General features: G+C 38.5%; 1 protein-coding gene across 1 annotated transcript in view; it reads right to left on the bottom strand.

Annotated features, from left to right (window-relative positions):
- Window positions 1-11,100, bottom strand: part of LOC122557980 (uncharacterized) — a 188,680-nt gene that overhangs the window by 54,760 nt on the left and 122,820 nt on the right. Inside the window, exons 31-34 of the mRNA XM_087996203.1 lie at window positions 10,270-10,472; window positions 9,327-9,501; window positions 5,732-5,979; window positions 949-1,132 (exon numbers count right to left, since the gene is read on the bottom strand). Of these exons, the coding sequence (XP_087852329.1) occupies window positions 949-1,132; window positions 5,732-5,979; window positions 9,327-9,501; window positions 10,270-10,472 (810 nt within the window). The remainder of the gene's footprint in view (window positions 1-948; window positions 1,133-5,731; window positions 5,980-9,326; window positions 9,502-10,269; window positions 10,473-11,100) is intronic.

An 11,100-nucleotide genomic window follows, 5' to 3' on the forward strand; every position in this document is an offset into this window, starting at 1 on the left:
AAAACAGTCAGACGTTTTCTTTGAGGTGAATTCAAGGAAACAAGACCCAACATGGAACATGTGATTTCTGATAAATGCCTTGCTAACACAAAAGTATCAATGTATGTTTTCATTGAACTTATCTCCACAGGATTTGAAATAAATTTACAATCCTTCATTCCCTCCAAAATAAAGTCTTCATAATGCTATTTATTATATATACTGTATTAACTGTCCTTAACTGTGGTGAAAGTATGTCAGTACAGTCAACAGCAATGGTCATGGTTTATAGAAGAGGAAATCAACAGGATACTTGTTCAGGCCTGAATTCAAGTCCTTCTGGCTCCAGATATGTGCAATAAGATTTCTGAACAAGATGACTAGAAATATCTTTACACCATTATATAATTAAGTACAACCTCTACACTGATGTTTTTCAGCAGTGTCATGGATCAGTCATCAGTTGAGATTTGGCCCTTATGGGTTTGTAAAAATGTTGCAAGGATGTTTACCCAAGAGACCACAAGTATGTTTTTTTTGCAAAGAGGTCTACAGAATGTATTTCTAACAAGCTCTAGAATATGTAGGCAACATTAACCTACTAGTTACCATATGTCATCCACATATTCAAGTATTGCAACATTATCAGCATTTGCTTGCCTTAGAGTATTCCTTATTAGCACTGAGAAAATGTACACTTATGTTTGAACACTCTTGAAAATAAATCAGCTGGCAGAGCTTACAAGATAAGGAAGTAATTCCGTAGGTACTTACATTATTTCAAGTACAGTTTAATATAAGGTACAAATGAAATTGAAATATCTATTACTATGGAATACATAGATTTTCTCTTAGGGCTTTATGTATTTGTAATGTTTTTAATAATTTTGTCTTTAATGTGCACAAATCAAAACTCATACTTCCTAAATGTCTTATTTCAAAGAGTTTATAGATAATATAAATGCTTACCACACTGCCCTTGCGTATTATTTTCAAACATTTCACTTGGAAGTTTGATTGCAAAAGCTAAACCATTGAACGTAACAAATGCCTTTAGTTTGGGAATTTCAAGCATCACATTAAGGCCTGAGCTGGAGATTTTCACACCATCTCTTGAATAGGGTAGTGACACAATGCTGTCATTAACAGTTACCTGAAAATTAAGATGAACTGTTATAATTTTTCTGAATGTCAGAAGTGGTTTTATGTAGAATCATACAGTGCCAAAGAAGAACATCTCAAATCCAGACTGACTCTTTAGCAGAGGAAACCAATTAATCATATTCCCCCAAACTTTTTCCACAGACTCATATTTCCCCCAAACTTTTTCCCTTCAAGTATATATGCAATTACTCAAAAAGTAGTATTACTAAATCCATCCACTGCCCTTTAAAGCAGTGTAAGTTTGTAAGAACTCAAAAAACTGTTTTCTTTATGCCACCTTTGGCTCTTTTATCTTGTACTGTAAATCTGTATCCTCTCATTATTGACCCTTCTGCGACGGAAACAGTTTATCCTTGTTTACTCCAGGAAAATCCTTCAGGACTTTGAATAGCTTCAAATCTCCCCATAATCTCTCTGCTATAAGAACTACACCGATTTTCCATGTCTGTCTGCATAACTCATATCTTTCATCCCAAGGACTATTCTCAAGTTTTCCACAATCTAAAAAACAACACTTCTCCATAATTTTTTTACTTTCTGTCCCTTAGCTAATTATGCACTTATGCTGTAGTAATTGGGCTTTAATTTTGCTATTATTAGAACATACTTTGCTAAGTGTTAATTTTTTCCCAAATTAATGTTTCAACATATCTTGCCACTAATGTTTTCTGACATTAGTAACATTTGCAATTGTCTAGCATTTAACTATATCTAAAGGAGGACTGGGAGATTATGATCAGAAAATTCCTACAATATCCCCAGAATTTCCATCTTTACTTTCTTCAGTAGTTTGCATGAAAAATAAGTAATTTTTCTACTTTTGTTAACAATCTTTTAAGTTTTTTTTCCCCTCTTCATCCACTCATTACATATCCAATGTTGCTATTATCTTCTTGCTTGCATCTGTGTTGACAGCATTCACTTCTCTAGGTTATTGTGATGGATTATCATCCAAAGGATTTATAGACATTTTCTGCTTTATCAAAGTGTGTTGTATTAAGTGGAGGACTGCGACAGCCAACTAATACTTTAGATTCGGTAAGGGTCTAGAAAAGTCCTGTGTGAGCCAAATGTAAATTGTCAGGAAAACTTCAATTAGAAGAGACTTAACAAGGAGAAATAATGATGTTGGTGGAGAGTGTGGGGAGCTGACTATCTCTGTCCTCTCAACAGAAAGCTACCTCTTGCAGACATGGCTGTGTCACCCTGGAGAAATATATAAAACAGGCATTAAAAAGGTCGTTTCAAATCTGCTGGCTTATGTGTAAACTAGTTTGAACATTAGCATGTTGTGAAGGTCACTGTCAAAGAACTATCCCATAGTTACCCTTGTGTTGCAGGTAAAGGAGGACCTCTCTCGATCCAAGTGCAAACCAATTTATAAACATCATGTCGAATGAATTTGCATTAGCCTACAAAGTGAAGAATCTTAAAACTTGATTGATCAACTACCAATGTCAAGGCTACCAGTCCAACCCATGAACAATTCAGAGATTGATTCTTATAAACTTTGTTTATTAAACATTATTAAATCGTTTGATTGGAGCAGATTTTTGTCAGGTGGATTCTGGAAGGATTATTTACTCAACATGTTGATCGACCGACTAGATGGGAGGCCATATTGGGTTTGGTACTCGGCAGTGACCCAGGTCAGATGTCAGATCTCTTGGTGGGAGAACATTTCAGTGACAGTGATCACAACTCCCTGACCTTTACTATAGTCATGGAGATGGATAGGAGCAGGTGATAAAGGAAAGTATTTAATTGGGGGAGGGGGAATTACAATGCTTTCAGGCAGGAACTATGGAGCATAAATTGGGAACAGATATTTTCAGGGAAATGCACAACAGAAATGTGGAGGTTGTTTATGGGGCACTTGATGCAAGTGCTAGTTAGGTTTGTCCCACTGAGGAAAGGAAGGGATGATAGGGTGAAGGAACCTTGGATGACAAGAAATATGGAACATCTAATCAAGAGGAAGAAGGAAGCTCATTTAAAGTTGAGGAAATAAGGATGAGACAGGGCTCTGGAGGGTTACAAGGTAGCCAGGAAAGAACTGAAGAATGGACTTAGGAGAGTGAGAAGGGGGCATGAAAAACCCTTGGCGAGTAGGATTAAGGAAAATCCCAAGGCGTTCTACACTTATGTGAGGAAAAAGAGACTGGCCAAAGTGAGGGAATGGGCCGATCAGGAATAATGGAGGGAACCTGCACCTGGAGTCAGTGGAGATAGGGAAGGTCCTTAATGAATACTTTCCTTCAGTATTCACTAGTGAGAGAGACCTTGTCATTTGTGAGGACAGTGTGAAACAGTCTGATTTGGTCAAACAGTTTGATGCTGAGAATAAGGATGTGCTGGGAATTTTGAAAAACATGAGGATGGTGAAGTCTCCTGGGCCAGATAGGATATACCCAAGGTTTCTTCAGGAAGCAAGGGAAGAGATTGCTGAGCCTTTGGTGATGATCTTTGCATCCTCACTGTCCACTGGAGTAGTACCGGATGTTTGGAGGATGGCAAGTGTTATTCCCTTGTTCAAGAAAGGGAATAGGAATAACCCTGAGAATTACAAACCAGTCAGTCTTATGTCAGTGGTAGGCAAATTATTGGACAGGATTTTGAGAGACAGGATTTATGATTATTTGGAAAAGCATAGTTTGATTAGAGATAGTCAACATGGTTTTATGAGAAACAGGTCATGCCTCACAAGCCTTCTGGTTTCTTTGAGGATGTGACAAAACACATTGATGAAGGTAGAGCAGTGAATGTGGTATATATGGATTTTAGTAAGGCATTTGATAAGGTTCCCCATGGTAGGCTCATTCAGATAGTAAGGAGGTATGGGATACAAGGAAATTTGGCTGTCTGGATACAGAATTGGCTGGTCCATAGAAGATAGAGGGTGATAATAGATGGAAAGTATTCAGCCTGGACATGGTGATCAATGGTGTTCCATAGGGATATGTTTTGAGACCTCTGCTTTTTGTGATTTTTATAAATGACTTGGATGAGAAGGTGGATGGGTGGCCTGGACCTCTCCATCTCCATTAATGACGACCGACTTGACACTGACATTTTTTACAAACCCATCGACTCCCACAGCTACCTGGATTACACCTCTTCCCACCCTACCTCCTGCAAAAATGCCATCCTGTATTCCCATTTCCTCTGCCTTCCAGCTCAGCACTGTCCTCATGACCTGTCCTACCTGCCAATCTCCCTTCCCAGCTATTCGCTCCACCCTCCCCCTGACCTATCACCTCCATCCCCACCCCCATTCACCAATTGTACTCTTTGTTACCTTCTCCCCAGCTCCACCCCCCCAATTTATCTCTCCACCCTGGAGACTCCCTGCCTCCATTCCTGATAAAGGGCTTTTGTCCGAAACGTCAATTTTCCTGCTGCTTGGATGCTGCCTGACCTGCTGTTCTTTTCTAGCACCACTCTGATCTAAACTCTGGTTTCCAGCATCTGCAGTCCTCACTTTTGCCGGAATAAAAAGGTGGATGGGTGGGTTAGTAAGTTTGCTGATTACACAAATGTTGGTGGAGTTGTGGAGAGCTGTTTGTAGGTTCCAATGGGACATTGCCAGCTTGCAGAGCTTGGTTGAGAAGCAGTATATGAGATCAACCCTGGAAAAGTGTGAAGTGATTCATTTTGGAAGGTCGAACTTGAATGCAGATTACAGGGTGAAAGGCAGGATTCTTGCCAGTGTGGAGGAACAGAGGGATCTTGGATTTCACATTCATAGATCCCTCAAATTTGCCACCCAAGTTGATAGAGGCTTAGAACGTGTATGGTATGTTGGCTTTCATTAGCAGGGGAATTGAATTTAAGAGCCCTGAGTTTATGCTGCAGCTCTGGTTAGACTATGGTTAACATGTTGTGTTCAGTTCTGGTTGCTCATTGTAGGAAGGATGTGGAAGTTTTAGAGAGGGTGCAGAGGAGATTTACTAGGATGCTCCCTGAACTGGGCATGTCTTAAGAAGAAAGATTGAGGGAGCTGGGGCTTTTCTCATGAGAAGAAGGATAAGAGGTGACTTGATAGAGATATACAAGATGACGAGAGGCACAGGCAGAGTGGATAGTCAAGACGTTTTTCCCAGGGTGAATAATGAAGGTTCATAAAAACATAAGGACTAATAGTAGGAGTAGACCGTCTGGCCCTCCAATCCTGCTCTGCCACTCAATAAGATCATGGCTGATCTTTTCGTGGACTCAAATTCACTTACCCACACTCTCACCATATCCTTTAATTCCTTTACTGCTCAAAAAATATCTACCTTAGCTTAATCCCTCCTCACATGGGACCTTAACAATTTGGGTTTCCTATTTGGAACTGTAACAAACTGGGGAATCTCACTCAGGGTTTGGTTGAGACACTAGTAATGACATGTATTATGTCAGTCACAGTCTTTGCCTTTGTGTGCAGGTTTACCGTTTGGTCCCTAATTGGAATTCACCATTGTTTCCCTTCCCTTTTATACTGATGTATAAATAAAAGTTTAAGGTCCCTTTTATGTTAGCCACTTAAATGATTGCAATCAATGCATGGTAAAGTGCTTCCAAGGACAAAAATACATATAGTTACCTGGTGCTGAATTCCAGTTGGATCAGTATTTGTGATCTGTATGTCCAGGTTTTCAAATTTCACCATAATAGCATGTGGGCAAGAGACACTATTTTGAACGTCACAGTGATAGTTGTCAATGTAAATACCAAAATTGGTAGATGATGGGGTTGTTTCTTCCACAAGGACATAGGTACAATTGCCATCATAGGTGTAGTATTGGCCATCAAATGTAACAAAATGTGATCCTCCCCATCCATTGCAGTAGCCTACGTGGATATTAAATTTTAAAGTCAGCAATAATATAGAAATTATTTTTCCTAAGGAAGTCAAAATAACTTGTAAAATGAACTTGTGATATATTCCATTTCACATATTCTACCATGTTTTCTCTTTTACTTCATCAAAGTAGCAGCTAAACAGTTACACATAACAATTAAAGATATTCCTCCACAATAAAATAAAATACAGTAAATGATTAGGTGTAGCAGTAGCACTAATACATTTGTCACCACAGTCATTGCTTAAATGCTGAAGTGTAGCTAAGCCCAGAACTAGATAGAGTCATAAGGATATACCCTTTGGTCCAACTTGTCCATGCCGAACAGATATCCCAACCTACTGTAGTCCCACTTGCCAGCACTCAGACCATAACCCTCCAAACCCTTCCTATTCATATACCCATCCAGTTGCCTTTTAAATGTCGCAATTGTACCAGCCTCCGCCACTTTGTCTGGCAGCTCATTCCATACACGTACCACCTTCTGCGTGAAAACGTTGCTCCTTAGGTCTCTTTTATATCTTTCCCCTCTCACCCTAAACCGATGTCCTCAAGTTCTGGACTTCCCCATCCCAGGGAAAAGACTTTGTCTATTTACCCTATCCATGCCCCTCATTTATAAACCTCTATAAGGTCACCCCTTAGCCTCCGATGCTCCAGGGAAAACAGCGCCAGCCTATTCAACCTCTCCCTATAGCTCAAATCCTCCAACCCTGGCAACATCCTTATAAATCTTTCCTGGACCCTTTCAAGTTTCACAACGTCTTTCCAATAGGAAGGAGACCAGAATTGCACGCAATATTCCAAAAGTGGACAAACCGATGTCCTGTACAGCCGCAACATGACCTCCCAACTTCTATACACAATACTTTGACCAATAAAGGAAAGCACACCAAACACCTTCTTCACTATCCTATCTACCTGCGACTCTATTTTCAAGGAGCTATGAACCTGCACTCCAAGGTCTGTTTGTTCAGCAACACTCTCTAGGACCTTACCATTAAGTGTATAAGTCCTGCTAAGATTTACTTTGCCAAAATTCAACACCTTGCATTTACCTAATCCTCAGTCCATTGGCTCATCTGATCAAGATCCCATTGTAATCTGAGGTAGCCTTCTTTCACTACACCTCCAATTTTGGTGTTATCAGCAAACCTACTAACTATACCTCCTGAGTTCACAACCAAACCATTTATAGAAATGATAAAAAGTGGTGGACCCAGCACTGATCCTTGTGGCACTGCATTGGTCACAGGCATTCAGTCTGAGAAACAACTCTCCACCACCACCCTCTGTCTTCTACCTTCGAGCCAGTTCTGTATCCAAATGGCTAGTTCTCCCTGTATTCCATAAGTTCTAACCTTGCTAACCAGTCTCCCATGAGGAACCTTGTCAAACACCTTACTGAAGTCCATATAGAACACATGCACTGCTCTGCCCTCATCAATCCTCTTTGCTTCTTCTTCAAAAAACATCAATGAAGTTGTGAGACTTGATTTCCCACGCACAAAGCCATGATGACTATCCCTGATCAGTCCTTGCCTTTCCAAATATATGTAAACCTTGTCCCTCAGGATTCCCTCCAACAAGATACGTGACAATAATTCATTTTCAGTAGTTTTGCTTTCTCCAAAGCTACTTTTGCCATCAAAATAGTAATACCCTCTCAACTGACACTGAATAAACCCTTGGCACATTCCGAAGATGAGAAAAGGTATCCATCTATATTTTAGCTCCCAACCAACATCACCTGCCAAAATATATGGTCATCAACACATTGTTGATTGTGAGAAATCTGATTTTTTTAAATCATATTTGCTTAATTATACTTGAAGAATAATACATTAACTGCAAGCTCTTTGGGATGTTACTTTATGACTGGTCCTTTTCATTATCTTCTTTCTTTAAAATGGTTATTCAGCTACTTCATTGCCACAATTCTGATATTGATGTTAAAAAATCCTACTGAATGAAACCCCAGTAAAAAGTGGACATTAGCATTTCATTTGTTAATGTTAAGGTAAAATATGAAAAACGAAACACTGATCAAAATAACAACTGAATATAATAGTTGTTCAATCTATGAATAGATGATCACTATTCTTTCTCTCACTTTTTGCATTATCCTCATATTCTACTTGCAAGCAGTCTCTGGCTGGAATGTTGAGAGAGATTATAGGCAGAATCTCATAGGGATCTGAATGACATGGCTATGGCAAGATGTGTGACAAAATTAGGCAAGCATCTTTAATTAATCAAGATCATCGCGCCCATATTTTACACTTTACACAAGTGACATGACTAGATTTTTGCCAGTCAGCAGTGAATTGCCAATTAACATTGATTAATGCTTGTTAAGGTCCCTGTTGACAACACAATTTGCCTCATTAATATTGTGGTTGCAATCTTACCAAACTCAATCAATTAGTTCGACATCAAGGAAACCCAACAGGGAAACCAGACAGAATGTTTGTTGTGTTGAATTCCTTGTTTTTTCCACATGAATTCAATTTTGGACAAAGCACACCTACATAATAGAGCACCCTGCATGGGCACCAGCCACACATAACCCACATCCATGGATATTAACATTCTGTATTTGTCAGCCTCCAAGATCCCTTATGGCACATGTCTGATCCACTTACAGGACACTTTTCACTTTGATCCTGAACCTTGGGCTGAACTGTTAACGATCGGTGTAATGCTACAGCAAGGACACTGTGTTCAGGATCCTGTCAGCAAAGTGGAACACTGATTCTCCCTGTTTGCGATGACTGCAGAAAATATGAGGAGCTGTGTAGGATAACATGATTGACAGTGCTTGTCTGGGTGCACAATTGTTTTTGAAGACAGCACCTGCACTAGGGATGATAGTCAATTCTGTGATCTATGGTGAGTGGTGATTTTTCTGAGAATGGTATGCGGTGAGATAGGCCAAGAACAACAACCACTACACCTACCACAAATATGCTATCGACATCTGGAGTGATGAAAAAGGATAAACTCTAGAGTCATTACATCAGGGGTTAGTGAAAATAGTGGAAGCATTGAAGGAAATAGCTCATGAGAAATTGAAATGGCATGACGATCCGTTGCATAGAGAGAGAGAACAAGTGAGATTGTAATTGTGGTAAGGAAAGTGATGAAGATGGGCCTGGCAGGAAGATGAGAAGAAGGCGGCCTAAGATCAAGTGGAAGCATGTGGTGGTGAGAGATTTAAACAATGTGGAATTGGAACAAGAATGAATGATTGACAAGAAGGTATGGAGAAGGGCAATCAACCAGGTTAATAGTTTTGATTAAGAAATTGTCATTTTCTTTCAATTTTGTACTTACAGTCACACTCATAATGGTAACAACAACCATTTTCATCGTACACTTTGACAGGTTCATGGCCATTGGCACATTCAAGAGGTTCAACAGTTGGACAGACCACAGGTTGTATGGAAATGATATTCTTTTCTATACATGTTGCCATTAAACATTCACAGAGTAACCATGTCTCATTATGCTGTAATAAATAGACAAATAGTTTAGACATACATTCAGGCATGGTACATACTATTTATCATATTCTATTTAAACATCTATTATTAGTATTTTTATCCTTTCCTGAATAATTTATTGTTAATATTCATCATTGCCGTTTCCAGTTAGACCTGACTGTAGACACTAATGAACTGTGCTGTTTCCATTCCAGCTTTATTTAGATAGCTTCTGGTAATTTTCAACTACCGCCTTTCTATCTTAAGTAGTTTGGGTGAATAATCTGAATGGCCATCTATAGCTATGTTTCCTTCTTCAATACTATTATCTTATGCAATGTATTGTGCTGGTCTTTATTGAGAGTTCACCACTGCATAGTGCTGCATCTAGTAACTAATTCAGATCCTTGAATAACTTGACATCGAATGTTATTTTCATCTAGAGTTGGAACATTTGACTCCTTAGGTCGGAGGAACTGTCAGGTGATGTCACTGATTTGATTTCACACATTTTACTCCTGATTATAATTAACATAATAATTTTATTGTGCTATGAATGACATCAAGGATTATGGGGATCTTTTGGGAAAATGGTATTAAAGTAAATGATCTGCCAAGATCTAAAATTGCAAAAAGGCTGAAAGGGCCAAATGGCCTGCTCCTGCTCCTATGAGATCAAACATACTAATCTGGCGACTGAATCATATGCAGGTATAATGATTGCTCAATACATTATAAAATTGACATTGTCTTCTTGCCATAAAGTACGGTGCTATCATATAACATATACTTGCCTGTCTTGGAGGATCAAAATCTGGACAAGCTTCTATTTTTGTGATAGTTTCAGTTGTATAGCTGGTACTACTCATAGGTGTGCTTGTAGGAGAAGGTGTTGTGGTTCCACAAGGCCATATATGTTTTTCAATACTACAAGTGGCATTGCATTTTGCAAAGATGCAAAATCCATCTTTGTCAGTGTAGTTATATATAGTTTCACCTAAAATGTACAAAAAGGAAGATACTGAATTTAATGTGTTTTAATAGCACACAGTAAACAGAAGATTCACAAAAGGGCTTCCCATGTCATTAAGTAGCAAAAGTTACAAATAGATGTTTACAATTATTCTACGACAGTCTCAACTGATTATTGACATCTTACCAACACAATATTACACAAATTTCTACTGGAAAAAAGCCATTTGCACATCCAAAGCGAGTCAATGCAAGATCAATTTTTGAACTGAATTTGACAAAATATATCAGTCACACAGACTCAGTGGTAACAGACACAACACACAATGGTACAAAACAAACGAAAGCAATAGTATACTGTGAAGATCAGCATAGCAATATTAAAAATGGTATTCTTCTTAATATACAGTGTTAAATAACATTGAAATGAGAAGAAGTACAAAATGCAAAATTAATAGACGATTATTAATCTAAATGGCAAAAATCTATATGCAGCCCCATATTAATTTCAAATGAAAATATGATTACCTAATTTTGAACTCAAAATTATTAATCATATGAAATTAGTTATTGAAAATTGTGATATTTCTCACATTTGAATATGGATTGAGACTGATTTAATTAATCAGAACTATGAACTCTTTCTTTGTTTC

Source organism: Chiloscyllium plagiosum, unplaced genomic scaffold (genome assembly GCF_037043375.1).
Source record: "Chiloscyllium plagiosum isolate Xiang-an unplaced genomic scaffold, Cpla_swu_hap1 HiC_scaffold_18, whole genome shotgun sequence".
NCBI classification, from domain to species: Eukaryota; Metazoa; Chordata; class Chondrichthyes; order Orectolobiformes; family Hemiscylliidae; genus Chiloscyllium; species Chiloscyllium plagiosum.